Source organism: Cynara cardunculus, assembly GCF_001531365.2.
Source record: "Cynara cardunculus var. scolymus isolate 2C chromosome LG 4, CcrdV1, whole genome shotgun sequence".
NCBI lineage: Eukaryota > Viridiplantae > Streptophyta > Magnoliopsida > Asterales > Asteraceae > Cynara > Cynara cardunculus.
The window spans coordinates 10428387-10455968 of NC_037531.1; the positions used below are offsets into that span (position 1 = coordinate 10428387).

General features: G+C 36.7%; 1 protein-coding gene across 1 annotated transcript; it reads left to right on the forward strand.

The window, feature by feature from the left end:
* On the forward strand, window positions 1–25773 carry LOC112511093 (tRNA pseudouridine(38/39) synthase). Its single transcript, XM_025116506.1, has 15 exons — window positions 1–169; window positions 243–302; window positions 1299–1419; window positions 4648–4720; window positions 5329–5374; window positions 5673–5783; window positions 6397–6469; window positions 8304–8400; window positions 8993–9053; window positions 13956–14086; window positions 15908–16016; window positions 21796–21919; window positions 23802–23909; window positions 23984–24058; window positions 25192–25773. The coding sequence occupies exons 1-15, from the start codon at window positions 98–100 to the stop codon at window positions 25269–25271; spliced, it is 1341 nt and encodes a 446-aa protein (XP_024972274.1). The 5' UTR covers window positions 1–97; the 3' UTR covers window positions 25272–25773.
* The last annotated feature ends 1809 nt before the right edge of the window (window positions 25774–27582 follow it).

A 27582-nucleotide genomic window follows, 5' to 3' on the forward strand; every position in this document is an offset into this window, starting at 1 on the left:
TTTTGAGTCTTTCTCGCATTTGGCATTTCATAAAACAAGAGAGGGAAGGAGGAAGTTAGGGAGAAAGCAGAAAACCAGTCCCGGGAGTGTCATTGCCATGGATGATAATCAGAGTGAGCTTATCATGGAGTTAAGGTCGAAGTTGTCTTCTTTTGAGCAAAAAGTAAAGGTATATTCATTATACTTTCTCGATTCATCGTTATTGTTTTTACCTTCGTTTTCATCATCAGTTTGCTTCACAGGAGCTCGAATCAGAGAACGCGAGATTAGCATCTCTTGTTTTAAGCTGCAGCTGCCACAAGGTTAGGCTGCGTTTTCCTCACAACCATTTTCTGCTTTTTTTTTTGTTTTCTGTTCTATCTGCAAGTCGCGATTAATAGGGTTTCTTGCCATGGGAGGCGTAACGATTTTGTTTTCTCCTTGCTTTCTTGAAAAGTACTTCAATTGAACTGTGTTTGAAGGATTTAATTGGGTGTATGTATTTTAAAAGTTTTGCTGCCTTTGTAATGGGAAACTAGTTGTGGCTGCCATAACTGGTTTTCTCAAAGGAAAAGATGTACAACCAAAATTTGGAGTATATATATTTTTTGAAGTATATAACACACACAGACGGTGGAACATTGATCTCTATAAAAGATTGGGTTACCAGTATAAAGTATGAATTGAGATTTGACTTTCGAAGCCAATTCCCAAAAACCTTGAGTTCATAAATTATTATGATTTATTATTTATGTTTGAAGAATGATCAGTATAGTACTTAGTAGTGCTTTTACATTACTTTGGGTATGCACTACTATGAAATAAGCATATTATAGTTTGGAATTTTCCGGTCTTTCAATCTCTTCAACTCAAGTTTTATCTCTAATTTAAAATTCATGTCGTAATAAATAATGAGAAATTTGGTGATGGTGAAGTTTTTGGTATTTCATATTCGATTGTGGAATTGTATGTCACTCACAATTGCTCTCTCTTTTAGTGTTTGATAGAAAGGAAAACATTTTTCTGTTTGTGAGTAAGACTACAAGGTTAAACCTATTTTGCAGCAATTATATTGCCTACCTTATAGAAACCAGCAAGAAACGATGAAATGAATTGGTCATAGTAGCTTATTTGTCTATCTTATTCACATAGGTAAAGCATGTTATTAGGAATTTCACACCTAAGAAACTTTAAAACCAGTTTGTAAACATATGTGAGAAAACAGGCATTTTGAAAGTTTTTAGTGGGTGTAAATAGCACCAACCAAGTGATTCTGTAAGAATCACAGCTTGGAAATTCTTCTTTTCTCCCTTGTGCAGGTCGAGGAAAATTTTAATACTAATTTTACAGACAGCAATACTTTTTCTGATAAATTGGAAAAGTTGAAGCTAGGAAACTGTGTCGGGAATGGAAAAAGGAAGCCAAGGAAGAGACTGTCAGGTCTGTGTTTGCTTTGTATATTTTCTGAACTGTGAATCACTGACTAGTTACTACTACAAAGCATGTCATGTCCATTTACAAGATTAACGAGAAAACAAAAGCATTCTAATCCCAAAGCTTCTTCATTGCTGTATCTTTCACTTCTATTTGTTTGTCGAAATAGTTTTGCCATTTGCAAAATTGTAAAAAGACAATTTCTTTTTTGAGTTTGAGTCACCAATTCTCCTTTTGACCGGAGAAAGTAAAGTAGTCATCAAGGTTGAGTCAGTGAAAGAAATTGGAATATACCTTGGCTAAATAGTGGAAAGTTTTAGTATGGAATTGGTAATTTGATGAGAAAAGGAAAGCTAAGGAAGACGGTGAATAATATTCGATTTATATTAGTTTAAACTTTTATAATACATATCCTTCATGTAAATCACAATGAATCGCAATTGTTAATTACACAAATTTATAAGTGTGGAGGAAATGCCTCTCATCACTCATGTCATGTATTTTACTATTTTTTATGTTGAGAAGTTTTATCATTTGCAAAATTTTGCTTTAGAGGGAAATTGAATTGAAAATATTTTGAGTTCAAGTCTCCACACCTCTCTTTACCAAGCAAAGGAAGTAGACATCAAAGACTGGGCTCATAGTTAGGTGGATATATCTTTTATCTAATTAAATTTCTATTAAATTTCTTACCACTTTGTGCAAATATGAATGTATTTGCTATGAGAACATATGAACCACATTTTTCAAACACCATTAAGGGAAAATGATGTGTCCAAGTAGGCTAAGACGTGGAAAAGGTAAACTATGGACCTAAATCATATTGTTGCATTGATGATGAGAACCAGAGACCATTTGAAAAGTTTTCTATGTCAGAAAAAGGCATAGGGACTACTCTTGTAGGTTGTTCAATGGAGAACTTGATGATTCTTTTGATGACACTAATTAAGCTTTGTACATATAATAAAAGCATCTAAGGTGAAGAATGTTCTATCACGCAACGCTTTGTCTGCTAATACTAAGTTTAATGGGTAATGAATATGAGTTTGAGCGATAGTCATATTATGACTTACTAGGTTGCTAATGATATCTTTAGGATAATGATATTTAACGAGTGAACTACTAAGAAATTGTGTACACATGTTCTTGAGCTCAGATTGATGTTAGGGTATAGTGTGGTGAAAACTTTGTTTTATGACAGCTCAACGACTAAGGTTGTATTCTTTATAAGGAAAGCTATGGAAGTGTAGTCTACAAACATACATTGATCCATGAAATATACGTGACAGGGTGACAAATAGATTATGTGGTAAGCTTTTGAGAAGAAAGTCTCTACAAGGAATGTTGAATGTGACAAAATGATGTATAGAAAGGATTATTAGATGTATTAAAGGACCTGCTAGTAGGACTCGTGTTTTTTCTGTTACGACTTCATATTGAGATCATTGAGGGCATTTGAGGCAAAAACCTTGTGGATGACCTGATTATTGGTGTTAATAAAGAAACCAGGCCAGATGCTAATGGGCAAAGCTTGAGTTGTGTGGAAAAATCATTGGAATTCTAAGGGTTAAACTTTGTAAGACTGCATTTGCAAGGCGTAACCTTGCCCACGATGGTAAATAATGTGAAGATTTGAATTGGAAGGAATGATAAAAATTGTTATTTGGATCATTATTGAAGAGGAGATTGGCGAACATGTTAGTGGTTGGATCATAGTATGAAGCATGAGGAACGGAGTGGTTGCATGCAGTGAAAGGTAACTAAGATTCCAGTAAGACATGATATGATTTATTGCGCAAATGTTGGGCACATAGAGACGATATATTTATGTTAGTATTGTATTTTTCATATTAGGTTTCCATTATGTATTATTAAGGTTTAACTGTGTACTATTTTAACTAGAATCCATTTCATGTAATATAGGGTTCTCCCTCAATAATAAAGCATTGATTGAGACCCAATTCATGTTATTTGGATCATTATTGAATACCAGTTCATTCTAGCCGCTACAATGTAAAACCTCGATTGTAGCTTGGTGTTGCCTACAGAGGATAGTTGGTCTTAGCTGAACCTATCTAGACTTTTGTATGCCCCTATCACACCACCAGACGCCTTTTCTGATTGCTATGTGCTCTTCCCTCACCTTATAGATGCGATGGGTCCTCACTAGCACCGATAAGATAGTGGTGCCACCCACATGCTAGCCACTACAATGTAAATCCTCGATTGATGCTTGTTGTTGCCTACAGAGGATAGTTGGTCTAAGTGAGCCTATCTAGACTTTTCTATGCCCCTATCACACCACCATACCCCTTTTCTGATTGCTATGTGCTCCTCTCACCTTATAGGTGTGACGGGTCCTCACTAGTACCGATAAGGTTATATTGCTTCTATTTGCTCACTTCCAATCGATCAATGCATCACTTTCCTATCTCCTTTGGCAAATGTGGTTCCGAGTTAGGGATCCTAACGAGTTTCATATCTATAAGGCCACCATGCGGAGCTTTATCTATTCTTGAATTTATGCTTTGGATTTTTTTCAGTCCCCTTGCATCAGTAATTGGACCTTGGACTTCTATGCATATTCATTTCAATTTAACATGTTTCTTTACAATTTGTATCATCCCAAATATGTTTTCGGACATCTGTCCATATCCATGGTCAAGAATCAAGAAGAAGCGGAGGCCTTTAATTCAAGAGGAGCACTGACCTGCTATGTTGCACGAAGATAGGAACTCTAATGAATGTGTGGATGCTATGCGATTTTGATTAAAGATTAGGAAGTTAAACCAACTAGTTTATCAATTCTTTCTTATTTATTTATCAAAGTTCATATGAACCATGGCCTACCTACAATAGAATTGTTTACTTTGGACCAAGATCTGAATGGTCTAAGACTTGAACTTCTGTTTACCACATTTATGTTATTATAATTTTCTTCTGCTGTTTGATAGGTTAACATCACGTATAACAAACTTGAAAACTTCATGGTTATTGATTTTATGTCTGTGTACTAAATAAATGTGTAAGCTACTCAATTGAAGCAAGCCTACTTAGTTTAGGCTAATTAGATCTCTTAGTATCCAACCCAAACCAAAATATTTTATCATGAGTTGATGTTAAGCGATTCAGAAGTTGCTTCGCTGACTGTCTTTTGAGAATATGTTTTCTTACTCATGTTTCAGTACTGTAACCTCCTACTGTCTTGTTTACAAAATGCACTCTTTCCTACAGGTTATAACTTGAACTCCATGAATCATCACTCGCAAAGATTTGTGGCACTCAAAATTATGTATTTTGGTCAGAGGTACAAAAATGATGCTTCCATCCAGTCACTTTTCTTTAATAGTTTACTATGATCATGATCCCACTGCCTGGTTATTAGATACTTAAGTGCATATCTGTGATATATTCTCCTTAGAAGAACTTCAGTTTACAATATGTGTAATGGTAACTTGCATACAATATTGTAAGTGTTACATAAACCAGGTATGGTGAGAAAAGAGAATGTACGGAGGATTTTCTTCGGCAGCTGTTAGGCATGACTTCTGATGTTAATATTTTGATTTTCACCCTAAAACTGTAATATCATTCATTTAGGATCACTTTGCACATGATCATGGTATATGACAGATGGTCTTGTTTTAAAGTTCAAAAATTACTGATAAAGGATGCCGACAGAAGTTCAGTTTCTGACTTTCTTATCGTGCTTATATCCCGAAGATTTTGCTGTTTATCATGAATTATGATTTCCTATTTTGTTGTTATGGAAACATGTGTTGCAAAATGCAAGTGAAAGGCTGTATAAAGAATTCCCTTCCCAGCCCTTACAAAAGCCGGGTAGCCTTGGTAAACCAGGGTTACCGACTGCTTCATGATTTTGCTATTGACACTTACCATGTGCAAACATGACAGGTTCTATGGTTTTGCATCAGAAGCGCAGATGGATCCAACTATTGAGGTCTGTCTTTGGATCTTTTGGTTTAATCTGTTTGTTAGCATTGTAATTTACGCAAAAAGTAATGAGGTTTGCTATTTTGGTGTCCATTATCTAATTACCATGCCACCTCTTATACGAAGTTCAGGAAAATATCCAATTGACATCATGTTCTAAGGCTCCTTTTAATATAGTCCAATCTAACTTGGAAGTCTAAACAGGCGACATTGTATGTTTCTTAAAGAGTGTAGATTGTTTATATTGAATTTAGATGGCATAGTATCTGTGACTATCTTGACATTATTTTCTGTCTTTATTGCAGTCCGAATTATTCAAAGCCCTTGAAAAGACAAGACTTGTACTTAGTGACAAGAAGGATTTGCAGTATTCAAGATGCGGTAGAACAGACAAGGGTGTTTCCTCTGTGGGGCAAGTAAGTTGACAAAAGAAGTAAGTTTCATATCTTCAATTATTTCTATTATATGAAATCACACTACCATTATTAATAGGAACTTCGATCACTATTGGTTTATTTATTCGATTATGTTTTCTAAATTTTATTTGTTTTTGTCCCACATAGGAGACTTGGGTCTTTATATTGTTTTGTGGGCCTATGGATGAGCCATACTACTACTATCAAGCTATTTGTAAGCAATGATCTATCATATGGCCTATCCTTTTCAAGTTGAGTTTGTTAATCTTGATACAGAATTAAGCATCTTGAACTATTATAGGCTCATGAGTTACAAATAGAGGTTGAATCCTCAGGGCTGGATTTCAGAGGAAGGATGTATTTTCTGGCTATAGCTATTAACTGTTGAGCAAGGATCCCTTCTGTAGTGCTGCCAAGAGATCTCTATCTGCTTTATCGCATGCCTTAATCATAGATTAACAATTTAATTAAACCTGCTAAAACAGCACATCTATGTAGTATTATTTTTTAGCCTGTGGTTTACAGTCTAGACATGTGGTTAATCCAGAATTTAGAAATTAGCATCTCATTTCTTCTTATGATTCCAATCAAGATTTTTTTGTTGTTGATGTAGGTTGTTTCGTTACTATTGAGGTCAAAACGTAAGGAACATGGAGGCAATACGTATGAGGAACTTGTAGACAAGGGTCAGTTACAGTCTTTTCTGTGAAATTTCTGTTTAAATATTAATCTAGTGTTGGTTATGATGTTCATCCCATAAAAGTTGAATCTTACGTAAGGTTGCTGCACTCCTTTCATTTTCGCTTTCAAATTTTCTGTGCCGTGCTTAAGCCTTCCTGGTTACTTGTTTGGCTTCAGAAATACATGTCTTGGCACTTCATGGATATTTTATGTACTCCTATGTGGCTATGTCCTGCGGAAATTGGAACTGTTTCCAATATGAGATGCCCAATACTAGTTGCAACTTTCCTTTTGGGCAAACTAATTATTCATCATGGGGGTGTACAAAAAATCCATCAAACCGCTCAACCCGTCCAACCCAACCCGCTAAGAACCCAATTGAACCTAACCTGCTAGAGCCGCCAAACCACTAAACCGCCAATTAAAAGGGTTGAAGTTGGGTGAGGCTAGCTCAACCCAACCCGCCACCTCGCTACTAATATATAATTTCAATAAAATTTTATTTATATCTATATTATATAATAGTTTGTTATATATATTAATAATGTTTATTATATAGAGATATATTTATATATATTAATAATGTTCATTATATATAGATATATTAATATATAATGTTTATTATATATAATAATAATGTGTAAAATATTATTTAATGTTTATTGAGTTTATGTTTGTATTTCTTTTTAGCTATATGTATAGGTTACTGAAAGAGATTCACCACCCAAGAATGATGCCAAAGAATCTAATAAGAGAATTATTGGAATCGTTTTTGTAGCAACAATAAATGGATGTGTTGGAGAATATGAATGATGTTGGTAGATAATAGATACCTGGTTGAAGAATCTATCAATTGAAAGACTCCCTCATTTGATGGTGTACTTTGGTGGAAAGAAAATGCTAATAGTTATAGCATTTCACTACAACGACATTAAGTTCATAGGACGTCTAAAATGTCTAAGCGTCGTAATATGATACTTTATAGAACTTAAGTTTATAGAACAAAACAAAAAAGCGTTCTATCAAAAAGTGTTACAATATGTTTATAGGACGTTTTTGAAAGTCTTAACAAGTTTTTAGAACTCTGTTAAAATAAAGTGTCGTTAGTTATTTAATACGGCACGACTTGAAAAAGTGTCATATAAACACGAGTGTTCTATAAATAGACGGGACTTCTCAAAATTGTTTTCATGAAATAGCTAATACGACACCCTATTTAAAGAACCTCCTAAAAACTTGTTGAAACATCCAAAAACATCGTATAAACCTATTGTAATACTTTTAGATAGGACACTTATAGTTTGGTCCTATAAACTTAAGTCCTATAAAGTGTTTCATTTGTCAAATTTATGTAACTACTAACCCGTTAACCCAACCCAACCCAACCTGCCTCAACCCGCAAGCAAGGGTTGGATTGAGATTTTTCCAAACTGCCACAATTGGGTTGGGATGTATAAATACCGTAAACCGCCCAACCCAACCTGTGTACACCCCTAATTCATCAAAGAAAAAGCGGTTATGTTGTTTGAAAGCATCTCTTAGTAAAGGGCAGGTGGTGTCACTAATTAGGATATGCGTTACTCTATGATCACCAAGCTTCATGCCATTCTGTGTTACACTAAGTATGGATTACCTGGAGCTGTAAAATAGATTTCTGCCACAATATTGTGCCAATTTGGTTGAATTAGGCTTTGATGAGATGATCTGGACTTAGAAGATAGTTGCAACAACTAAAAGATCATATTGTTTTTAGCAATTAGCAGAAGCTCTTGGCTTGGCTTTTACTTTTTTAAATTGTTTAGATCCTTATTATCTGTTTTTTTTGGATTCCTTTTCTAGAGGGAGAGCTGGATTATGTAAGAATACTGAACGGAGTTCTTCCTGATGATATTCGAGTGATAGGCTGGTCTCCTGCTCCGGTTAATTTTAGTGCAAGGTTTGTTGTTTGGCCTTTCAGATCTTTTCACTCATGATCTCCCTTTATTGTTTCTATGATGTGCTTCAGTCAACTATTTTTTATGCAGTAATTACGTTAAATTTGAAATCAATTTAAGATAAAAGTTATTGCTTAGAGTAGACCATATAATTGTTGTCCCGACTAGGAAGTTCAGTGCAGAATGGTAAGGTTCCTGGGCATTAACATAAAAATTGGATGTCAAATGCTTTCATTATACGTTTTCGTGTTAAACCTCTTTGTTTGTCCACCATTTATGCAAGGTTTGATATCTCAATTCCTCTTGCTTTCAATGAGTTTTATCTTAAAAGAAGCCTTAATTCAGTACTGAACTTTACCACTCCCTGTGTATCCTCGACATTCATGAATTTTTGAAATGATCTCTAGTTGTGGAATGAGGGAGTAAGTATTCAAGATGAACCAGTATTCTTTTCTGTTTTGGTGGCAAACAAGAAGCCTTAAAATTGAATTGAAGAAACGTATTTGTTTGTAGAGCACGTTTTGCACTATCTTCTTCTTTATAGACTTGATATGTAAAGTAAATGCTTGATTAATTGCGGTTGGTTGTTTGCAGGTTTAGTTGTCTGAGTAGGGAATACATATACTTTTTCTGGAGAGAACATTTGAACATATTGGTATTGTGGTACACTTTACACTTACTTTCATGTTGTAATCAGGGATTATATTATTGTTTTTAACTTTTTTTTACACAGAAAGGATACAAGGATATATATAGACAGAAAACCTAGACAAAAGAGAAACCCTAAGGCCTATGGGCTTAATGGGCCTAAGTAAATATATACCGTATTTACATTCTAACACTCCCCCTCAAGTTGGAGCATAGATGTTAATCATGCCCATCTTGTTACAAATAAAAGAGATTCGCGAACCAGGTAATGCTTTGGTAAAGACATCAACAAGTTGTCTTTCTGTTCGAACAAAGGGAGTTGAGATGATTCCATCTTCTAGCTTTTCACGAGTGAAATGGCAGTCAACCTCGATGTGTTTTGTTCTTTCATGAAACACGAGATCATTTGCAATGTGTATAGCCGCCTCATTATCACAATATAGGTTCATTGGTTTAGATTGAGCAAACCCAATTTCACCTAGCAGATTACGCAACCATATTAGCTCGCAAGTGGTTTGAGCCATGGCCCTGTATACAGATTCAACACTTGACCGGGAAACGGCATTCTGTTTCTTGCTTTTCCACGAAACTAGATTCCCTCCAACCAACACACAATAGCCTATCGTAGACCGCCTAGTAGTAGGATTCCCATTATAGTCGTCATTTGTGAACCCTTCTATGACATGATGATCGTGATTTTGATAAAGGATACCAAGACAAGACTAGGAGCACCCTTTAGGTACTTCAGTATATGCCTAACAGCGTCCCAATGTGGAGTTCTCGGAGATGACATAAATTGACTTACTACACACTGGAAAAGCGATGTCAGGACGTGTAATCGTCAGGTAGTTTAGCTTTCCCACGATTCTTCTGTACTTTTCTAGGATCCTCAAGTAGATCTCTATCGCCTGCTTTGAATTTCATATTTGGAATCATTGGGGCCTCACAAGGTTTTTTTTCAATCATACCAGAGTCATTCAATATATCAAAACAATATTTCCGTTGAGACAAACATATCCCTTTCTGTGTACGAGATACTTCAATTCCCAAGAAGTATTTTAAAGGACCTAGGTCCTTTGTTTGAAACCGAGACGCAAGGAAATCTTTTAGCTTCTTGATCCCAGTCTCATCACTCCTCGTAATCACAATGTCATCAATGTATACCACTAGTAGAATACATCCGGAAGATGACGAAGTAAAGACACAGAATGATCATAAGAGCTCCTCCGTAAGCCGAACTCAGTCACTACGGCATTAAACCGTCCAAACAAAGCACGACGGGATTGCTTTAAACCATACAATGATTTACGCAGTTTACAAACTTTACTAGACTCCCCCTGAGCAACAAACCCAGGTGGTTGCTCCATATAAACTTCTTCATGTAAATCACCATGCAAGAAGGCATTTTTCACATCCAGTTGGTGTAGTACCTAGTCGTAAGTAGCGGCTAATGAAACAAACAGGCGGATGGAGGGTACCTTAGCCACAGGAGAAAATGTCTCGTGGTAGTCGACTCCATAAGTCTGAGCATATCCTTTGGCTACCAATCGGGTTTCAGATGAGCCACTGATCCATCTGGATTAACTTTCACAGTGAATACCCATTTACAGCCATTTGCCTTTTTGCCTGCAGGTTACTCTACCAAATCCCATGTATCATTATGATCGAGAGCATTCATCTCATCAGTCATAGCATCCCACCATCTAGGATGGGCCAAAGTTTCACTAACCGTTTTAGGAACAGATAAAGAATCAAGTGTAGAGATCAAAGAACGAGAATGTGAAGAAAGTTTATCATAGGAAACAACAGAAGAAATAGGGTTACGTACATGAGTGCTTGCCTTTTCGAAGAGCAATGGGAACATCTGGATTAACTTTCACAGATGAGCCACTGATCCATCTGCATTAACTTTCACAGTGAATACCCATTTTTACAGCCAATTGCCTTTTTGCCTGCAGGTTACTCTACCAAATCCCATGTATCATTATGATCGAGAGCATTCATTTCATCAGTCATAACATCCCACCATCTAGGATGGGCCAAAGCTTCACTAACCGTTTTAGGAACAGATAAAGAATCAAGTGTAGAGATCAAAGAACGAGAACATGAAAGTTTATCATAGGAAACAACAAAAGAAATAGGGTAAGTACATGAGCGCTTGCCTTTCCGAAGAGCAATGGGAACATCAAGATCAGAACCTGTGTATCAGAAGGTGGTGGATCACTCGAAGCAAGAGGATCATCATTAGGCGGATCTGCAGACGATGATGAAGATCATGATGGGTCAGGATCTGATGTAGGTCGTTGCCGTCTATTATATACATGAACTATCAGTGGTTTAGTAAGCTCTTGGGTTTGTATCAAGTCGGATGGGGTAGTAGACTCGGGAACAGGTATGGTATATACACCAACAAATCATCACCATCTCTTGGGTTGCAAGGAGTGGACATAGGAAAGAAGGGTATATTCTCATGGAATGTAACTTCTCGTGATACAATGTACTGATTAAGCATGGGGGAAAACACTTGTACCCTTTTTGAAGTCGAGAGTAACCAAGAAAGACACATTTCAGAGACTTTGGATCCAACTTAGTTATGTGAGGTCGGGTATTGCGGACAAAACAAGAACTAAAGATCTTTGGGTCGACAAGGAACAATGATTTTGTAGGAACATAACTGAGAAAGGAATTTTACCATCCAAGACAACGGAAGGCGTTCGGTTGATAAGAAAACAAGCGGTAGCAACTGCACAGCCCAGAAGACTTTAGGAACAGTCATGTGAAATAATAAAGCCCGAGCAACCTCTAGGAGATGACGATTCTTTCTTTCCGTAACCCCATTTTGGGCTGATGTGTCAACACATGAAGACTTATGAAGAATGCCATTTTGAATCATATATGACTGAAATGTTTGGGACAAATTTTCTTTTGCATTATCACTACGAGGAGTTTGAATGGAGACTTCAAATTGGGTTTTAATCTCAGCATAGGGTGAACAAAAATGTGTGAATACCTCGGCTTGATTTTTCATAAAGTAAAGCCAAGTAGTGCGAGAGTAATCATCAACAAACGCAACAATATATCTAAACCCAAGTTTTGAAGTAACATGACATGGTCCCCAAACATCAAAATGGACCAACTCAAATAGGGATGAGGCACGCTTATTACAGACTCTAGGACTTAAAATGAATACGCTGATGTTTGGCAAACTGACAAGACTCACACTGTAGAGAAGTTAAATAAGAAAACTCAGGACATAACTTCTTCAGATTCTGTAAAGATGGATGACCTAATCGACAATGAACTTCAAGTGGAGATGATGAGCTGGAACAAGTCAATGAGGAAGGTACTTGATGTTCAAATATGTATAGGCCATCAGTCTCCCGCCCTCTACCAATAATCCTCTTCGTCGACAGATCCTGAAGGACACAAAAATCAGGAAAGAATGAGACACAACAATTCAAAGCATGGGTAAATTTGCTGACTGATAAAAAATTGAACGAGAAGTTAGGTTGGCTCAATACGGAAGATAACGGAACAGTCGGGGTAAGATTGATGGTGCCAAAACCAAGGACAGGTGTGGTAGACTCGTCAATAATTGTGACATGGGAATTTGTGTTTATTGAAATTAGAGAAGATGGTGGGATTACCTGTCATGTGATCTGAAGCACCTGAATCAATGACCCATTTGGAGGCAAAAGATAATATGCATGTACTAGATTTGCATGTCTCAGCAAATGCAACAGTCGGAGCAGTGGAATTCTCAGTACCTAAAAGTCGAGCATATTCTTCTACGGGTATAGTAACAGTACTATCTGAGGCAGAGGCAACGTGCGCTGATGAACTCCTCGAATGTCTGGCCAAAAGCTTCTTACATGTGCGTTTGGTGTGACCTAACTCATGGCAGTAGTAACACTCAACATTATCAGAATCTGGAATAGTAGCCTCGGAGTCAGTTGTTCGATCACTGTGGCCACCTCTAGACCACCACGGTGACCCCCACGAAATCCTCCTCGGTAGCCACCATGAAATCCCCCTCGACCAACTAGAGCACTCTTGTGATCAGAAGTTTGAGAAGCCTGAAGATTCTCGTCCCTAAGAACACGGGCAAATGTTTCTTGAAGAGTAGGAATAGTAGATTCATTCAAGAACTGAGATTTGATCGAGTCAAATTCTGATCGCAAACCATTCAAGAAACTGATAACAGCCACTTGTTTCCTCTGAGTGTGCATGGCTTTGACATCAACACTAATGGAAGAAGAGAGTTAAGCTTCTCATACACTTTTTTGACATATGTAGTGAGTGATCGGTCCTGTTGTTTTCTATGATCAAAGGACTTACAAACACTATAAATTCGAGAGATGTTACTTTCTCCATAATACAAAAAAATCAAGATAATCCATAAGTTCCTTAATATATATATATATATATATATATATATATATATATTTTATTAACTTGGATATCCAACCCGCTATCTGAGCCGACTAATCCCAGGGCGACCACCTGCTTTGCAGATAGCCCGGAGTCACCGCATTTGAACCTCCATGGCCACAAGGGGATTTTTATTCCTCCTTGGATTTGAACCTGGGACCTCTTGGTACTTTTGACCTTTGGAGCCAAGCGTCAAACCAATCAGGCACCACCCTTGTGGTTTGTTCCTTAACATATTCAAAGTGACTAACCAGAGATGAAATAGAAGGCTCGATAGTATTGATAATTTGCTAGTGCAAATGAACATCATTTTGGAACCGTGAATCAAAATCGTTACCTTTAAGAGGATCCGACTTGAGATGAGAAGCCATTCCCATGTCTTGGGTTCTTTTGAATTTAGTTTATGGCTTGCTTCTGCTACAATGGAACATTTTTCTTTTTCTCCTTTTGATTCTTCTATGGTATATGATTTCTCCAGGCAATGCAGAGTTCATGTAAAAGGCTTATTGGCGAACATGATTTTAGAAATTTTTGTAAGATGGATGCGGCGAACGTGCATAATTACAAACGACGCATAACATCATTTGATATATGTCCTTGCAATGGAAGGTCTGGAGCATATCCACAACTTTATTAATATTGATCTCATGTTATATGTTCTTTGTGTTCCTTTATTTCCAAGTTGAGTCATTAACGATTATATGACATTCATTAGTTCACATCATTGGCTTTCTGTATTACTCATATCAAGAAGAATTACAAGGTCTATAGCTCAAAATTTAACTGTAACTCTTACGCTGTGTTCTCGAGTTTTTTTTTTTACGAAGGAAAGGAAGGGAAAGGGAAGGAAAGTAGGGGGAAAGAAAAAATCTTGTGTTCTCGAGGTTTTCAATTAAAAATATTTATAAACTTACACGTCTACCCATCAATTATAACACTTATAAAATAAATAAGGGTATATTTGTAAAAATGATATCTTTCCTTTCCCTTCTCTCCCGCTCAAGAACATGAAAATTTATTTTCTTTCCTTCTCTTTCCTTCCTTTCCCTTCACTCTCAAGAACACAAATAAAATATTCTTTCTTTTCCTTACTTTTGTTTTCTTTTCTTTCCTTCCCAATGGCGTAGTTTATGAGACACTCATACGCTTGTCTCTGAATATTGCCAAAACCAAAAAGACCAAAGGCTTATTTCAAGTGATGAGTAACCACCCCACATTTTGGGGGGCCTGCTGTAATTGGCAGGGACTACCCTGACCATGGTCACCTCACTACAAATTTATTGTTTTGACAATGGTTAACCAGGGAGTTTCTCCCTTCAAGCAGATGGTAAAGAAGTGATGACCAAATGTAAAGTACCGATTGGCCCAAGGCTATAAAAGAGGAATATTGAACCACATTACTTTTTCTCGTAAAATAATTTTCAATGAAAATTGTGTCGGGTTAAAACGAAAGAATAATGTCCTTCCCTCTCCCCCTCTCCCCTCTTCTATATAGCATGTTTGATAGTTATGCCCACTGTAGCTGAAACCCACTTTCTGTGTCTACTGGAAAAATAAGCAGCCCTTTGATTTGCATTTGGGGTTGGTTCAACAGGTGTAGACGTTATGTTTGTGTGTGCTAGTGTTGACGTTGGGGAAAGAGAATTAAATGTATATGGTGCTTGGTGGTGACAACAAATTGGGTTGTCATTACCAAAGGGCCTTTGATCTAGCGGTATCCTGGCCTTTGGCCTTCATGCGGGGTCACGGGTTCAAACTTCACCAAGGTGAGGAGGGTGTGTGAGTTTAATGGCATTTGCCGTATATAAATATTATATACTTCAAAAATAAATTGGGTTGTCATTGCCATTGGTCGATCTTAGGGACTGTAATGTCTCATTGAAGAGAATGTTTTGATAGTGGTGATTTCTGTATGAATAGAGCACCAAAGGGGAAGAGGTAAACTTATCTTAAGGCATAAATCTATGGCTTATGTACGGAGCAAATATTTCACAAAGCACTATTGTGATTGGAGGTGTTCTTTTTCTTGAAGGGACTGCAAGGTCCTGTAGCTTATGTGCCTGCTGCTGAACTTATTACCAGTTATGATGATTATTACAAATGATAAACGATTAGTTAGAAGCAAAGATGCAGAATGTAGTGCTGCATAAAGTTCTACACTTTGGGCATACACTTAGATATGGTCTGATTTAGCTGTTGCATCACTTCTACAAGTTTTCTAACACTCATTATTACATACATGCTGGATAAGCAAGATGTTCAATTAATTTTTATTTCTTTGCTTTTATGCTTCTTTCATATACTGAAGTTGGGACAAAAATAATAATTTCTTTACTAAAGCTCTTTAGTTAAACAATAATTATTGTACCTATGTCGGTTCTGCTGACTAATTACTAACCTGAGGATTTTACCTATTTGCATGTTTAACAGTGACGAGCTCATGTTATTGAAAGTCAAAGGCAGTGCTTTCTTGTGGCACCAGGTTCGGTGCATGGTTGCTGTGTTATTCTTGATTGGCCAAGGTCTCGAATCACCTGATGTACGTAATTGAGGCCCATGTTTATTGATTTGATTTCTCTTTAATTGGATGCATTTAAATAATAAAATGTATAAAAGGACCCCCTGGTTATTTACTATAATATCCATGTATTCGCCTGAGGTAGGTTGAAAGGATGGAATGGAATGTTTTTCTGTTGGCATGAAGCAGGTTAGGCTGCATAAGACAAAGGAAAGGGTCCAGGTCACTCTAGTTAAGTAGGTTACTATCTAGTTATATAGTTTTGAGACTAAATCTTCTTTTCCTTTGTACCGGTATCCTTGTAATCTGTTTTTTTCTCTTCAAAGTCTCCACCGAAAGTTATCTGAAGATATATAAAAAAGTTGTCAGGCAGATTCTGTGATACCTACCACTTCTTGCCTATTTATGATTCTTTCCTCTTTAGGCTTCAACATGGTTTTGAAATCCAGTTGAGGTGTATGCCTCAAGGCATGAAAATCGTTCTTATGGTGGCACCTCTCAACCCCTAGAAGATGTGTACATCGCTGAGGCGGTAAGCAGAGATGAGGTGTACGTCTCAATTTAGTGTGTGTCCATATGGTTCTTTATTAGAAAAAGGGTTGAAAACCCTAGAAGTATTTTTTTCCTGAAAACCAGAAAAGCCAGCGGTTCTCTCCGTTAAACAATGTGTAATTTCAGAGAAATTCTCTTGTTATTCTCATTGAAAAGCAAAAGGGGTATTTATACAGCTTAGAGACCTAACTAGAATCCCATAATTTAAGGGATATGATAACATACAAGGAAACTTACCAAACTATACAAATATCTACCAAATCTGTTACAAAAGGAAAAATAATCCCAAGAAATCAGGGTTATATTCATTGTATCAATTCCACACTCCCCCTCAAGTTGGTGCATATATATCATACAAGTTCAACTTGTCTATAAGACGATTGAATGCCGGTCTAAATAGTCCTTTGGTTAAGATATCTGCTGTTTGCTCTTTGGAAGGGATGGATGCAATGCAGATAGTCACATTGTCCAACTTTCCCCTTATGAAATGTCGGTCCACTTCAATGTGTTTTGTCCTGTCATGTTGGACTGGATTTTGTGAGATGCTAATGGTTGCTTTATTATCACAAAACAACTTCATAGGTAGCTCAACCTTTAGACGTAAGTCAGCAAAGACCCTTTTGATCCAAATTATTTCCCATATGCCATCTGCCATTGATCTTTCAGCTTCTGCACTGCTTCTGGATACAACACTTTGTTTCTTGCTTCTCCGCGTGACAAGATTTCCCCATACACTAGTACAATATCCCGATGTAGATCTTCTGCTCATGTTTGGGTATGCCCAACTTGCATCAGTGAAGGCTCCAATGGTTCAGTTGTCTCCTTTTTTAAAGAGTATTCCTTTGCCTGGACAACTCTTTATTTTTCTAAGAATTTTGTGGACAGCTTATTCATGTTCTTCATGAGGACAATGCATAAATTGGCTCACCATGCTAACTGCAAAAACAATGTCAGGCCGTGTATGTGATAAGTAAATCAACCTTCCAACCAACCGTTGGTATTGATGAATATCGACCTACTTCTTATTAGTAATGCCATCTAACCTTTTGTTGGGGTCAATTGGAGTATCTATTGGTCGACATGCACTCATTCCAGTATCTGGTAAAAGATCCAGAACGTATCTTCTTTATGACAATACAATGCCCTTATTTGACCTTGCAACTTCCATACCTAGAAAGTATTTCATTTCTCCAAGGTCCTTTACTTCAAACTCTATAGCAAGTCGATCATTCATTCTTTCCATCTCCTCATGGTCATTACCTGTGACGAGTATGTCATCTACATAAACTATTAAGGTTGTAATTTTTACCTTTTGAGAAAAATCGAGTGAATAGAGTATGATCAGATTGAGCTTGTTTGTATCCATGACTTTTGACTACTGTGAGTGAAAAGTCAAACCATGCCCTTGGGATTGCTTGAGCACATACAAAGCTTTCTCTAATTTGCACACTTTTGTGCCAAAGTTACTTTCAAACCTAGGTGGTGGCAACATATAAACTTCTAGTTTTCTATTCAAGAAGGCATTTTTCACATCAAATTGCCTAATTGGCCAATCAAGATTTGCTGCTACTGAAAGTAGAATCCTTATGGTATTTAACTTTGCAACTGGAGCAAATGTTTCTGTATAATCAATGCCATAGGTTTGTGTGAAACCTTTGGCTACTAGCCTTGCTTTATATCTTTCAAGGGCTCCATCAACATTAAATTTTGGAGTAAATACCCGCTTACAACCAACTGTGGGCGTACCTTTCGGAAGATCTTCAACACGCCACGTCTGATTCTTCTCAAGAGCACTCAATTCCTCTAGAACAACCTTTTTCCACTCATGACTTTTAAGGGCTTCCTGTATAGTGTTAGGAATTTGAACTTTGGACACATTTGAAGTGAAAGCAAAGTATTTTGGTGAGAGTTTTGAGCAAGACATGTAATTGGACATAGGATATTTAACACATGCACATTTTTCTTTTCTCAATGCTATTGGAACATTCAAGTCACATGACTTACCAAGAGATGGTTCCTTCCTCGGTTCGGAATCAGGAGCTGAGATTGTGTTGAACTCTTTGTTTGGTGGGAACCTTCGCTCATACACTTTACCGAACTGTTTTTTTTTTCACTACAATTCTCTTGAGTAACTTGTTGAGGTTCAAATGGTACTTCAGTTTATTCAGGAGGAATATTATGTTCACTTTCTCGATCTAGTGGTGGTTCTATTGGAACATCTACATTTTCCTCGTGTTCAAAGATTGGACAATCTTTGGGATTTGAGTCAAATGCACATGGCTCAAATGTAGTTGGAAATACTAGATATGAAAATTTCAAGTCTTTTTTTTATTCTCCCCCTGAAGACGAGATTTAAAGAAAGGAATATTTTTAAAAAACTTAACATCCATGGTAACAAACATTTTTCCCGTGTTTGGATGAAAACATTTAAATCCCTTTTTATGTGGCACGATTCCCACAAAGATGCATTTGAGGGCTTTGTGGTCTAATTTGCCAAGGTTGACATTGGTGTTCTTAATGAACGCGGTACAACACTTTTAAAGGCATGGAACAAAATAATCGTGACTTTGGAAAAGAACTTTCTAAAACAGATATGGGTGTTTGAAACTTTAAAGCTTTAGATGGCATTTAGTTCATTAAATATGTAGCATGCAGAAGAGCATCTCCCAATAAATATTTTGGTATTTCAGTTGAAAATAGTAAAGCCCGAGTGATTTCAAGCAGATGTTTTTTCTTTCGGCTATGCCGTTTGTCGTGGATTATCTACGCATGAGCTTTGTTGAACTATGCCTTGAGCATCTAAAAAATTCCCTAGAGTTTCAGTAAAATATTCCCTACCATTGTCACTTCTAAGAATTTGAATCTTAGTGCGAAACTGAGTTAGAATCATGTTAAATAATTTTTTGAGAACATGTTCAACTTCTGATTTTTCTTTATGCAAATAGACCTAACAAACCCTTGTATGATCATCTATGAAGGTAATAAACCATCTATTCCCATGACACGTAGTGACCTTAGAAGGACCCCATATGTCACTATGTATCAAAGCAAAAGGCATAGATGGTTTATATGGTTGTGGATGATACATACTTTTGTGTAGTTATGCTAACGCACAAATCTCACATTGAAAGGATGAGGGATATTTATTACCAAATAACATAGGAAACAAATGTTTTAAATAAAAGAAACTTGGATGTCCAAGTCTAAAGTGCCATATATAAATCTCATTATTACTCAAATCAGATGCGGTGAAGAAGCAAGAAGTCTTCTTATTAGAGTGGATTCCCTCATCTAGTATGTAGAGTCCACCACATTCATCAGCACATCCAATCATCCTCCCCCGAGTCCAGGTCCTGAAGAATGCAAATGGAAGGAAAGAACAAAGCACGACAATTGAGGTTTGCAGCGAGTTTATGAATAGAGATGAGATTACTAGAGAGTTTTGGAACATGTTGGACATTAGAAAGAATGAAGTCCGATGATATTTTTATATCACCAACTCCTGCTATTGTAGAAAAAGTGCCATCAACAATTCACACTTTTCTATTTCCTGTGCACAAGGCTTATAAGAATTGAAGAGATTCGAACAAGAAGTCATGTGATCAGATGCCCTGAATCAATGATCCAGGCTGATGTATTTTGTAAGCAGCAGAAGAAGACATAGGTGTGGTTTTAAGTAATTTTAGGAGCTGCTCCATTTGATCCTTTGTGAATTGAGACTGTCATGGTTGGATTTGAGTGTCTTGAGTCGTTTCAACTGTGGTGTGTAGGGTTCTTCAGACTTACTCTTCCAGCCGATAGGCTTGCCATGAAGCTTCCAACACTTGTCCCGAGTGTGCCAAAACCTCTTACAATCGTCACAATAAGGTTTCTTTTTTGTATCTCCCCCTTGTTCTATGCCACGGACAAGTAGGGCTGCTGTGTCCCCGACGTCAGTAGGTTGGATCCCATTCGTCAATACTTATCTTTGGCTTTCTCCATCTTACTTCTAAAAAAACTTCTCGGATGGATGGAAGAGGCTTTCGGCCAATAATTCTTCCTTTAACTTCATCGAGACTTGGGTGAACACTAGCCAGGAACATGAACACACGATCATTCTTCTCTTTCTTCTGCTGCCACGTACAATCTGCAAAACTCTTCTACACATCATCGTGGCATTGATCCAATTCTTGCCATAATGCTACCATCTCATTATAGTAAGAGGTAATATCACGGTTATCTTGTTTGGCTTGCCACACATGTGTTTTAATTTCAAAGATCTGGGAAGAATTCTCCATGTTTGAATATGTCGCTAGAGCAGAGTCCCACACACTTCCTTGGCGGTTTTCATGAACATATATGGCTTAGCAATAGACATGTCCATTGAATTGAGTAGCCATGCAGTTACTAAAGAATTCTCAGAACACCATTTACGGTATCCTGGATCAGATGAGACCGGTTTTGAAGTTTCACCGGGTCAGGAAGCCCAACTTACCTTGACCTTCAATGGCGAGTTTCACAGATTGTGACCATTCCAGACAGTTTTTCCCATTCAAACAATGAACAGTGATTTGCATCGGTGATTGAGAGTAGTCAACTACTGGTGTTGATCGATCGGTAGATGTGACGGTGGAGTTTGATTCGGACTCCGGCATATTGAACCTCGGTTATTCGTTCTAATTATTAACAGCAATTAAGTTGTTGTTAAAACAGATACCTTTGTAGCTCTGATACCATGTAATTTCATAGAAATTCTATTGTTATTCTCATTGAAAAGCAAAAGGGGAACTTATACAGCTTAGAGACCAAACTAGAATCCCATAATTTAAGGGATTTGATTACATACAAGGAAACTTACCAAATCATACAAATATCTACCAAATCTGTTACAAAAGAAAAAATAATCCCAAGGAAAATCAGGGATTATATTTACAGTATCAATTCCACACAATGCAATTGGTTCTTCCTTCTCCTGTAAAGGACTTTACAGTGTTGTGCTTGTATATATATAATATATATCAGTGTCACTTTGTGTCCACTGTCACTGTATTATGGTCATATGGGATTATGTTTTACATGTTCATAATTTTATGAATTTAGTTGTTTCCTGCCTTGGTGCTTACCCCTTATCCCGCCTCAAGGCTTGCGCCTCCCCTCGTGTTCCCGTACTTTTTAAATTGTACTACAAAGTCCTAAGAACTTTGAAAATAATTATTAACATATACTTATACGTCCTTGCAGCAACTGGTATTAAGTTTTTTCTTTGTAGGTTATAGATGCTTTGCTTGACGTTGAGAAGACGCCTAGGAAACCTCAGTACAAAATGGCTCCAGAGATACCACTAGTTCTTCAATCTTGTGAATTTGAAGGTCTCAAATTTATCTGCTCCTCAGGTACTTGATTAAGTTAATAGAACCCCTAGTTTAATCCTCTTCTTAATATGATCTAACAATATAATTGTTTTCCATAATAATTGTATCCATTTTGTAACTGTTGCTTATTTAGCCAAGATTGTTTCTGCCAAAATTTGCATACCCTCCTGCTCATGTTTTATTTCCCAGCGAGCACTTCTTACATGTAGTGTATTCTTTTTGTATTTGGTAACCATGAGTGTCTGGGTCAGCTTGTCCGCACCTCGACTAATCCCATGGGGCCCTAAAGATAACGGCCAGGAAAATCCCCAGTATCCCCCAGGAGACTCAAACTGCCAACCTATGAGCCTTTATTTGCCAATTGAGCTGCCTCCAGTATCTGAGATATTTTCTTCTTAGCTTTTCATCTTCCACTTCAGCTTTGGTGTTCCTTCACATTTACCACCTCATTTTTTGTTTATAGATGAATGATAAATTCCATCTTGATTGGCTCACAGTTTATGTTGTCTCACATCCTTCCCACTTTACTTGAATTTTAATATTGTTTTCTTTAACATACCTGAACTGCAGCCTAGTTATCTATTTAACTCGGTTACACTTTCGATTGTTATCTGGTAATTTGTTTTATTTATTACCAATTTTTCATCCTGTACTAATAAAGGTAACTGGAATATATGGGTCTATTTGTTTTATTCTTATTTTAATTTTGTGGGTTCCATTTCTGTGATACGAGTATAAATAGAGAAGTTACTCCAAAATTGAAAAATGAAAAGTGGAGGAAAATGTGCTAAGAAAGATATGGTGATATCTTTGTGGTATTTATGAGCCTTAACGTTATCTAAGGGGCCATTTACCAAACGCTTTCGGGCAAGAGTCACCGCCCTCACTTACCTTATCGGGTAACATTCTCGGCTATCAAAATGGATTGTTGGTCAGCATCTTTTACCTGGCAAGTGCTTACCGGGTAAGAGTCTTCTCCCTCACTTGCCAGGTAAGATTTTCAGTGTTTGCTATGCCTCTTACCGGGTAAGATTTTTGGTCCTTGCCATGCTCACCCATAAGGTAAGTGACACTTGGTAAGCTTTTGGCAAACGGCCCCAACATTTCTATTTGCATTCATCATATTACGTTTTAAGATTTTCTATACGAGGGTTTGCCTAACCTTAGTTAACAAAGATGACTAAAATAGAACTTGGCTTACCTTTTTACCAATCAGCCACCACCATGAACGCAACAACGAAAGAAACTAAATGAACATTTTTGGCTAGATTTTCAAGGATGGAGATCTCCCATGTTAATTTTCTCTACATATGCCACCTGTTTGCTCACACTATTGCACATGCTGGGGATCTTTACTGAAACAGCCGCTCTATTCTTTGGTGTAAAGGTCAGGTTTGTGTACATCTCACTCCCCCACCCTACTTTCGATTGGGATTTACTCGGTCTGTTTGGTTTGGTTTCGTTTTAGCTCCAATATAGCATCTTAAAAAGTCCATGTAAAAAAAAAAACCAACCAAACCGGTATATCCCATCCTAAGGTAGGTCTGAGGGGTAAAATGTGCATGACCTGATCTCTAACTGAAAGAGTAAAACGGTTGATTCCATGAAGAACCCGGGAATGTGAAAGTATGGTCCTATGTATATATCAATGTGATCCCATTCTTCCCAAAAACCTACCAAATTATGTTCCGACCAATCAACAATAAGGCTTCTCTAAATCAATAAGCCCATATGCCAATCTTTAAGTAGGTATATTAATCACTTTCTAGTGGGTTGCATCTCGTTTCTGTTCAGCGGAACCATTTATGTTGCCTCAAGTCTTATAAAATTGACTTACACCGAATCACTGGTACCAATTGCGTTCAGCTCACCTTGTATGTTTTATTCTGACCTTTACGAATAGATGCCAGACGAGCTTTGCAGTTGCATTTAGAGAAGGAAAGCCAAACATACAAACTTCAAGCTGCGATTTTCCATGAGGCTCTAACAAGTCTTTCAAGCACCGAAGATGGTAAGAACTTCCAATTGAATGGATTAAAACCCTTGGTCCTTCCAATTATTGCTGATAGGATTTCAAATGTGCAGATGCTGGTGCAACAAGTAACAAGATCAAAAAGAAATTTTCGTCTCATGTTCCTCTTATGTCGCGTCCTACTGAACGTAAGTCCCATCTTTAGTGAAGTAGTTGCATTCTGTAAGTTGATCGCTATTCTCATTGGCAATTTTCAGACCACGTTATCTATTTGTTTATCGTCAACGTTACATAGAAGTGGTAGTGATTCTAGTCGACAAGATTTTCTTATTTTATCATTATTGAAAGGATAATTGAACATTTAACTTATGATCCTACCTTTTATTAAGGGAAAATGCAACATACTTTGGCCTTATTTATTTTGTGTAATGTACTTTTAAAACTTTTATTTGGACCTCATATGTGATATCTCAAACATTTAGACTGAAGCATGTTACACATAAGAAGAATTAGACCAAAGAACATTGCATTTTCATGCATCTTCGTATATAAACCAGGTGTACCTAAATGTTTGATACGTCACATCTGAGATATACCAAAAGGAAAGTTTTAAAAAATATATAGGAATCGGATAAGTAAAAAAATGGGAACGGGCCAAAGTACGTTGTAGTTGCAATTTTGAGGGATGGGACTTTTTCTATTACTATAAACCAAACCAAACCATACGAGGCCAGTATATCCAACCCGGAGTTGAGGTTTTTGGTTGGGATGTACGCAGACTCCTCTACCTCAATTTGTAGGGTGGTTGTTTATGTGAAAACCCCTGGCTTGTGAAAAGTGTGAGGGACTGTTTGGTTGGTTTCCCTTTAAGTACTATATGAATAAAGTTGTCTGTGTGAATTAGTCTGTTTGTATAGACTGTGGAGGTTTTTGTTTGGGAGGGTTTTTTTCATAGATGGAAGGTGGGTGTTTTTTAATTGGGAGGGATATGTTTGGAAGAAACTTGGTTTTCTGTAACCCCAAGAAGCTTATTGAATAAGCCACTTTCTATATCATTTAGCCACTACCAAACACTTGTATATAGCTGACTGAATAAGCTGGGAGTCCTATTAAGCTCATTAAGCTGCTAATAAACAAGTCTGAGAGTGAGATATATGCAGACTTGTCCTCTACCTTAAGGAGTAGAGCGGCTGTTTCTATGAAAACCTCTGGCTTATGAAAAGGTGTTTGAGGTGGGTTGTATGCAGACCTATCCTCTAACCTAGCGGTCTTCTATTGCTATCTGCTTATGTTATTTTACTAACAATTCAACGTTTTACAGCATCTTACGACGAGCGACGTGCTAAATTAACTTCTTCAGCAGCAGCACAACACAAATCTGTTGTGGCCAAGAAGATATGAACACTAGATGAAGCTGTGGAATCTTCTCTGTTTTTTTTCCTTTTTGTGTTCCCATCCCATGTACCATTTACTATTCCTTTTGGATTTTTATTTTTGTAACTTAGTCTTGATCTAATGTAGTGTACTTGTTAAAAGTTGGTCTGTGTGTTTTTCACACACCTTTGGTACTAAAGATGCCCAAATTCCGGGTCTTCCAAGCCCGTTTTCATTGAGCAAAAAAAGAGGCACGGGCTTTTCTTGAGCCGAACCAGGATTTGGAGGTATAGTATAAAGGGCCTGATCACGTTTTTTAAGGCAGAGTTTTCAAGATTGGGCCTAGGTGCGGGACTGAACGGGTTTTGAGACCTGGCTTTGAGCTTGGGCTTTCTTGTGCATCTCTAATTGGTGCTACCGGCAAAAACAGTAGATCAAAGATGGTATTTACATAGCTTAGTAATACGTAACACTTGTGAGTTTTGGGATTTGAAACAGGTTCTAGATCGATGTCACGAGACCAATTGGCAATAGATTCTAATCGTTTGTTTCCATTTTTAGAACACGCTTTTTCTAATACGATGGAATAAATCAATCAAGTTTGTGAGAAATGTTACGATGATTCAATGATGAAGTGGAAGTTGCAATATGATATCTTGCTTCAAAGATCTCGAGTCAAGTAGAGCACTTGTATTTCCGTATAAATGTATTCACGTGCTTTACAATTGGTCTTATTTTGTATATTGAACTTCATTTTTAATCGTTGAAAATTGTCGTGTTATAATTCTCAAACCGTTTCACCTTCTAATTTTTTGAGTATTCGATGAACCTTGAGTAGCTTAATCGATTCTAGTGTATATGAATCGTATAACTTGAACATTATTTTAAATAAAGTTTTTAAAAGTAAGGAACCGTTTACCAAATATTTACCCGGGTAAACGTTATCAAGTCACATTACTTTACCGGATGGATATAATAAGGACCAAGAATCTTGCCCAGTAAGAGTGAAAGTTACATCGAAAGTCTTACCCGGTAAGTGAAGATGACGACTCTTACCACGATTAACATTTATTGGTAAATTATACAGTAATAGGTAATAAGTTGTAAACTTGATTTTTAAAAAATTATGCATTAATAATCAGTTAATAAGTTGTTTTCAAAAGTCTTACCAAATGACGTGTTCTATGATATTGCATAGATAATTGCAACGAATTGTATTTTATTTAATAGGAATTTACGGTTCATAAATAAGCCGCAATCCATTTGAACGTTGAAGGGTTGTTCGATATTGACTTAATAAGCTTAATGGTTTGTATGGCTTATTTTGTAAGTATATATACCAGATATTTGTTTGTTGTCTATTTGTCTATTTGGTATTGGCTTAATGATTTGCATAACTTTCAGTAAACCATAACACAAGTGTTTATTTATGGCTTATTCTTTAGTTTGGTAATCGTTGGCCATGCTTAATAATTCGTAGGGCTTTCGGTAAGCCATACACGTGGTTGTTTATAGTTTATCTGCAACATAACTCCTATATCAGTTTTCTCTTTCTGTCCTATTAATTTTATCTTTCTTACATATTTCACAAACGTATAAATCTAAATTTATTTGGTTGATAATTTATAGACGGGCAGCACAAATTCGTTTAATTTATAACTACATATACCTAAACAATTTAATTTGTTTCGGAGAAAACTACGTTTTTGATCCCCGTGTTTTCGTCCCTACAATTCATTTATTCCGATTTTGTCATCATGGTTTACAATTCGGTCGGATTTGGTACCTACCATTAACGTTTGTTAACGTTTATTTGTTAAGTGAGGAGCACTTTGGTCTTTTCCGTTTCCTTCTTATTTTATTTTATAAAAATTTAATACACTTTGGTGATTAGCGAGGGCCCTTTTTAGTGACGGATTAGCAAGGACCCTTTTTAGCGACGAAAATTCATCTCTGACTTTTTGTAATTTAAAAAAAAATAAAATTATGTATTTTATATATATATATATATATAAGAGAGATGAAAGTTTCGTTAGAGTATCTCCAATGCAAGGTTCTTATAAGAACCAACACTGTGCATAATTCTTATAAGAACCTTACCCTTTTTGAGTTCTTATACAAGAACCTTGATTCTTACTTTGAAATTGGTGTGAAGTGACAATCTACACGTTTTTTTTATGTATTTTAAATTAAAACTTTGATATTTATTTATAAATATATAATAATTATTGATGTTGAAAAAATACGTGGGATCCACAAAGGTTCTTATAAGAACTATCATCGTGGACTTTTCTATAAGTTCTTAATTTGATGAGTTGGAAGTAATGTGGCAACAAAA

Excerpts from the sequence above, each read along its gene's own strand:
- LOC112511093 (XM_025116506.1), top strand. The coding sequence starts at position 98 with ATGGATGATAATCAGAGTGAGCTTATCATGGAGTTAAGGTCGAAGTTG. Across the intron at positions 9,054-13,955 it reads GAGAACATTTGAACATATTG|GCAATGCAGAGTTCATGTAA; the intron begins GTATTGTGGTAC and ends TGATTTCTCCAG. Across the intron at positions 21,920-23,801 it reads CAAATTTATCTGCTCCTCAG|ATGCCAGACGAGCTTTGCAG; the intron begins GTACTTGATTAA and ends CTTTACGAATAG.